Source organism: Hippocampus bargibanti, linkage group LG02 (genome assembly GCF_051943395.1).
Source record: "Hippocampus bargibanti isolate YZ-2025 linkage group LG02, ASM5194339v1, whole genome shotgun sequence".
In the NCBI taxonomy this organism is placed as follows: domain Eukaryota; kingdom Metazoa; phylum Chordata; class Actinopteri; order Syngnathiformes; family Syngnathidae; genus Hippocampus; species Hippocampus bargibanti.
In genome coordinates, this window is record NC_142735.1 from 4360001 (window position 1) to 4367088 (window position 7088).

General features: G+C 39.6%; 1 protein-coding gene and 1 non-coding gene across 2 annotated transcripts in view; both read left to right on the plus strand.

The window, feature by feature from the left end:
- Positions 1 to 6062, plus strand: part of aurkb (aurora kinase B) — a 12610-nt gene extending 6548 nt beyond the window's left edge. Inside the window, exons 6-9 of the mRNA XM_089016646.1 lie at positions 969 to 1107; positions 2620 to 2768; positions 3569 to 3743; positions 5531 to 6062. Of these exons, the coding sequence (XP_088872772.1) occupies positions 969 to 1107; positions 2620 to 2768; positions 3569 to 3743; positions 5531 to 5704 (637 nt within the window). The 3' untranslated portion in view covers positions 5705 to 6062. The remainder of the gene's footprint in view (positions 1 to 968; positions 1108 to 2619; positions 2769 to 3568; positions 3744 to 5530) is intronic.
- A 704-nt stretch (positions 6063 to 6766) lies between these two features.
- On the plus strand, positions 6767 to 6848 carry trnal-aag (transfer RNA leucine (anticodon AAG)). The gene has a single exon. It is a non-coding gene; the product is annotated as a tRNA-Leu (tRNA).
- Positions 6849 to 7088: the final 240 nt, after the last annotated feature.

Sequence of the window (7088 nt, forward strand, 5' to 3'; positions counted from 1 at the left end):
TTTAGATGCCATCAACCTTTTTTCTGATGTCACTTAGGAAACAAAAAATGGTCGGTTGTCCTTTAAAGGCTTTCTGATTCTGTTTTGGAATGACAGTTTATTTACAGTTTAAACTATTGAAGAAGGCCATGACACAATATGACATCATGCTTCACTGTTGAACATATCAATCATTTCACTTATTAACTTTAATTTGTAATCATTTATTGTGTTCCTGTTGGTTGATAAAAAGGGTATGTTTTTACCTCCTTGATTTATTTATTTTTTATTCACTATTTATATTCTTGCATGTGCAAACTATGCATGTATTGGACTGTACTTACATCCTGACCTCTGCGGCTTAGTGGCAATTTTCTGCGGTTGTCTTATTACAGCCAAAAAAAGAGGCAGAAAATGCCACCAAAAAAGAGGCAGAAAATGGCAACCAAGCTCCGTGTGAGGAATTAATCAGCCCGTTTCCACAGGCTGATAAAGCTCCTTACATGGAGCTTGGTCGCCCTCTTTTGGCTGTTTTTGGTGCAACATGATGTTTTCAGACAAAACAAGTACAGCAAAATATATTGACGGGATAGAAGGATTGCTACAATGTGTCCTTTTTTCGGTCAGGGGCGTTCCTTCAGTGACATCACGTACGGACTCGTCACCAACTCAAAAGCAAGACTTGCGGAATATTCAGCGCTAATCTTAAAACGTAAAATATAGCTATATGCGGTGGAATCTTTGTAAAATACGCTCAGTAGAAGTCATTTGAAGCCATTTTACAAATTATGGACACAACTTGTCCGGAGATGTCGGTTGTCCTTTAATAGTCAGAGTATTAGCTACAGTAACACATTACATCACTCGTTATTTGAAATTGCAGTCATCACTAAGTAACGCGTTACTTTGTAACACATCCTTATTGCCATCACTGCACTTGTAAGTTGAGTTCCCAATCTATATTTATCATTTTTACCCCTTCTTCTCAGGCATCCCAACATCCTTCGTTTCTACAACTATTTTCATGATCGCAAGAGGGTGTTTTTGGTGCTCGAGTACGCGCCGCGTGGCGAACTCTACAAGGAGCTCCAGAAATATGGACGCTTTGATGACCAGCGGACTGCCACGGTAAAACATTCTATTAAGTGAGGTGCCATCTTTTGGTCGATGTTTGCAGGTTTCTGGTTGTTGTTTTTTTGTGTGTGTGTTTGGCTGTGTTATTTTTTTCCCAAAATGCTTTTGTTTTAGTTTACATTACCATATTTTCTGCACTATAAGGTACACCTTAAAGAAAAGATAATAATCTGGTGCGCCTTATGTATGGAAAACGTTTTAAAATATGTCATTCATTGAAGATGCTTCTTACAATGCGGTGCACCTTATGTATGGAAAATGTTTTTAAATATATCATTCGTTGAAGGTATTCCAGAAAATACGGTACTTCTTTTCATACACAGGTATGGTAGTTAGAAATAAAACCATGCAGATATGCATATTTGTGTATTTTTGTGTTTTTGTTTCTTTGTTTTATTTTGGGGGGGGGGGGGGTAATTTTTCGAAATGTATTTTACATGTTTATGCTTTTGGGGAAATTCTGGGTGGTAGAAATCCTTCCAATGCATTTAAAGGACAACCAACGTCACTTTTTTGTTTCTTAACTGACATCAGAAAAAACGTTTTATAGCATCTAAAATACCAAAAACACGCAGTATGATATTTTTAGTCAAATGCAAAACACAAATAAAAAACACTTAACGTGTCCAAAATCTGCAAAAAATTGAGCTGCGAATTGGGCATTTTCAGAGAGTCCCGCCCCCAGTTTGTGACGTCACGCCAAGACATCTTGCATTGCTAGTGAATCAAAACAATGGCTTCAGATTCGGATAATATGCTTTCTTGTTACACATCCAGTTATGAATATGATTCAAATGGTTCTGAAGAGGAAAGCATACATGTTTGCAATCAATTAAAGAATTTATTTCTGCCATTTTGAGGCAACATAGGGGGAAAATCTCTCACCCAAAAAAAGAAGCACAAAATGGCGACCTCGTGTGGCCACGTCCGTTTCCACAGGCTGATAAATTCCTTATATGGAGCTTGGAAGCCCTCTTCTGGTGTCTTTTGGGTGCAACACGAGGTCCCCAGACCAAACAAGTACAGCAAAATACATTCACGTGATGGAAGGACCGCTACAATGCGTCTTTTTTACGGTAAAGGGCGGTCCTTTAGTGACGTCATGTACGGACTCGTCACCAACTCAAAAACAAGACTTCCTGAATATTCAGCGCGAGCCTTAAAACGTAAAATATAGCTATATGCGGTGGAATCTTTGTAAAATACGCCCAGTAGAAGTCATTTGAAGCCATTTTACAAATTATGGACACAACTTGTCCGGAGACGTCGGTTGTCCTTTCAAGGTCATCAATTATGTGCAGATTTTTTATATTTGTGAGCCAACACAGTCCACGGCAGTTATAGTTTTACTATATTAGCCTAAAATGCAGCGTCCATTTTTCAAATGTAGTTTATTTTGTTGCGTTTTAGCAACAATACGTTTTTAGCAATGGCAATAACCTTGGTTATTTGTTCATGCAGTTCCTGGTTAACCATTTCTGAAGATTTTGCTGCTTTCATTTCCAGTACATGGAAGAGATCTCAGATGCACTGTTGTACTGTCACTCGAAGAAAGTAATCCATCGCGACATCAAGCCGGAGAATCTTCTACTTGGCTACAGAGGAGAGCTGAAAATTGCTGATTTTGGTTGGTCGGTTCATGCGCCTTCTCTCAGGTATGTAGCGCCTATCAAGTTCCAGATACAGATAACATGCGAGCTACGACCAGGTTCCGTTCCGAGAAAACGGTCGTAAGTCGAAATCCATTCAAAATGGCCGACGTGACGTTTACACGACAGGATAGTATATGATGTCAATCTTTTGTTTTAAACATTTTCTATCGAATACTATTATATAACAAACTTTACAGTTCATTTATAAATTTTATCACTTTTAGTGTCATTTTAATCATTTTATATTTCATATTCTTCTTTTCCTTTCGGCTTTTCCCTTCAAGGGGTCACCACAGCGTTTTATCGATTTTTATTACTGTATGTACCTGTAATGTATACAAAACTGTTTACTGTAAAGTTCATTTATAAATGTTATCCTTTCCCTGCTCTCCCTGCTAACGGCCACAAGAGGTCACCCGACACACACGCTCGGACTCAGACGCACGGCAAAGGAAAAACGCAGTGTACAATACTACAGGAGATGTTGCAGAGACGGTATCTGCACTGTATAACTACTGTATTGAGTGTCGTCACGCAGTAGATTGCTGTGCGAGTGTGTGACATGCTGGCTGGCCAAAATTGTAGTACGTTTTGCTTGCGCATTGCGGTGTCAGGTGTAGAATTAAAAAAAAGAAACAAAAAAAGGTCTGGCGCTAGTGGTCGTAAGTACGGGTGGTCGTAACTCGCGCCGGTCGTAGCTTTGATGTTACCTGTATTTGTAAGAAGTTTTCCAATTTTTTTCATGTCTCTATTTGTTTAAGCCACAAATTCAAAGTACATGTAACGTATCGTTATTTGTGCAGGCGTCGTACAATGTGTGGGACACTGGATTACCTCCCTCCCGAGATGATTGAAGGCCGCACCCACAGCGAAAAGGTGGACCTGTGGTGCATTGGAGTCCTCTGTTATGAGTGCCTTGTGGGGTACCCGCCCTTCGAAACCAACTCTCATTCTGATACCTACAAAAGAATTATGAAGGTGAATCAGTCATAGTTACATTTTCAAACATTTGCCTCTTTTGGGCTGAATTGTTGTAGCGCAACCATCCATAGCAGAAGGGCTGTCGTTTGTCTTATCATAACTAAGTCAAATCAGATTTTCTTTCCACATTGAAATTGTGCTCAAGTCTGATGTAGAGATGAACAGTTTTGATAAATAATCTAATTGTAGTGTGCACTCCTGAATATCACAATTGATATTTAAAGGACAACCGACACCATTTGTTTGTTTCCTAACTGACATCAGAAAAACGTTTTATAGCATCTAAAATATCCAAAATACACAGGCTGATGTTTTTAGTCAAATGCAAAACACTAATAAAAATGAGTTAAAGTGTCCCAAAACTACTTCAAAATGACCTCGGAGATTCAGAGTTTCAGAAGGTCCCGCCCTCTTGTTCGTGATGTCACGCCAAGACGTCTTGCCTTGCTCTAAAATCAAAACAATGGCTTCAGATTCGGAAAAGATGCTTTCTTGTTACTCATCCTGTTATGAATATGATTCAAAAAGTTCTGAAGAGGAAAGCATACATGTTTGCAATCGATTAAAGAAGTCTTTCCGGATCATTTTGAGGCGTCTGGACTGCAATGTAGCTTCCCGGAAAATGCACAAGATGGCGCCCAAGCTCCGTTGGAAATGGGCTGATTTGTCTGCTGGGAATTTGTATCAAATAGTAGTCTTGGTGCAACACACGATTCACCATTGCGTTATTTGTGTTTTCCTTCTAATTTCGCCATCAACCCGAAGTTTTAAGACCAAAGAAAGTAGCCAAAATGCATTGTGTGTCGCTTTCTCGGTCAGGGGCGTTCCAGACGTGACGTCACGTCAGGCATCGTCATCAACTCGAAAACAAGACTTTCTGAATATTCAGCGCGAGACTTAAAATGTAAAATATAGCTATATGCCGTGGAATCTTGGTAAAATACGCTCAGTACAAGTCACTTGAAATGATTTTACAAATTATGCACAACATGTCCGGAGGCGTCGGTTGTCCTTTAACTCATTCACTGCCATTCACAAATTTATTTGGGAACTGAAGATATGACATAGAGCGCCATTCCCGATACCGATAAAGCACTGGCCATGGCCTCTGGCAAAGTTTTTTCTTATCCACAAGGGGGCATCATTACCCTTTTTTTCCATGTTCGCACTTTGTTCCAGCAGTTAAAGCACTATATAAACCAATATGTATATCTTGCATTGTATTTTGGATAGCCGCCCTTATTTCACGATCATATAACTCCAGACCCATATCATCTACGAATTAACTTTTTTTTCTGATGAAAGAAGACAGTCTAAGGTTTCTAACGCTGCATTGAATGTGTATGTCATCCTAAAACTCAATATTCTGTGGGTCCTGGAATTTGAGTGAAAATGACAAAAACCCTGGCACTGGAGTGGACACATTTGTGCACGTCTGGCAGTGAATGAGTTAAGAAAGTTGCGATTATGACTTGTCAGACATGCGTTTATCTGACTGGAAGATTTTATGTCATATTTAATACATGTTTAAGTCACATTGAGTTTTGTTGTTATTGTGTTATTTTGTCACTCATAGAACAATGGAAACTTTCCGCTGTTGTCTTTGTATTGTTTAAAGATGTAACTTTTACTTTCATGCTACTCGCTTTGTTTTCACCAGTTGTTGTAACATAGTCTTTTTGGTTTGTTAAAGATTACACTGTGTAAAATGAAAGTATCATTTTAAAATGTACAGCACTGATGGCTTTTGAGCTGTTTCTGAATCTGCTCCCATTATTTTGCAGGTGGATCTGAAGTTCCCAAACTTTGTCTCCGAGGGCGCACGGGACCTGATCAGCAAGCTGCTTCGTCACTGCCCCACCGATCGTTTACCGCTGCAGCGCGTCATGGAGCACACTTGGGTCCGTGACAATTCACGCCGGATCTTACCACCCATCTGTCCTGCCCAAACCTCGTGATCCCAAGCCAAAGCTGCCTGTGGGGTTTTTTTTTTTGGGCAATGGGGAGATATGGTTCATCATCCTGAGTTGTTTTCGTAAATGTCCTGCTATGGGCTCAACAATGTATTTTTCATGTTGTATCTTGTACAGTGTGGTGTTTTTATCTTCGGGTGCGTCTCAATAAATGAGAATATTGTTGAAAATAACATTTATTTCAGGCATTTAATTCAAAAACGGAATTTTACAGATCCATTCAACAGTGGAGGGTCCCAATGTTAACCCTCCACCCATATATCCCTGACAGCACTGTTGCTTGTAATGCTGATTTTAAATTGACAGAGACCAATAGATTTCATAATAAAGAAATTGTGCTTGCTTATTTTTAATGAAAGATGAGAAGTGCCATCAAACATGTTACACAAAATACAACATCAGTACTGAAGAACTGTGAACTAAGTACAATATAGTACCGTACACTGCTGAATGGTCGTGTTCCCTTGCCACCTCCAAGGACCACATGAATAACCTGGGGGACCTTTTCTAAAAACAGCTCAATACAATGTTAGTGTCAAGTGAAAGTGTGACATTCTGGTGTCCCCCAAATGTTGAAGTGGTGATTTGGAATTGCAAAAATAACGTTTTCTCCATTATCTTTTTCCCACTGAAGACAGTGGTGCCATTAATCTTTTTCAATATCCAGTTTTTGTTACATGCCATGAGCTTTCCCGGAAAAGTTGCTTTCTAAGCAGTAATTATCATATGTACATTAAGTTTACGGACAAACTGTCCGTTCACATGAAATACCCTAAAAAACTAACTCGACGTGCACCCTTTCATCTAGTAACAAAACGATCTGTATCTTCATTCTTGCATTCCAAGTAAATACCATGTAACTTTTCTACGCCTGCGTATAGTGCTTTAATGTCTTACAACTCTATGAAACTAACGTGGTGCATCTGAAATTGCCCGAGAACGTGTTGGCGACTTTCGTTCTGACATTATTTGGGTTTTTTGTCGGTGACATCGATGAATATGATTCTAAATGTTTGATGTAATGATGGAGACGCCTGCTGTCCATAAGGTAGCGTGGCCGAGCGGTCTAAGGCGCTGGATTAAGGCTCCAGTCTCTTCGGGGGCGTGGGTTCGAATCCCACCGCTGCCAGTTATTAATTTTTACATTATCTCTTTTATGGCTATTTTATATGGCAGCAATTGATTTTATCTTGGAGAAAAGTTTTGCTCATGCCAGTCTCAGCGTTTGTTGCCGCCTGAGTACCTACAATACTGGAGAAGAATGCAACGATTTGAATGCTGATCAGCAGTAATCGGAAGCAGAGGTGAGCAAAGATATCAACGGTCCTCCTCTCGAAAAATATATATCCCCCAGCCTCATTCAGCAATT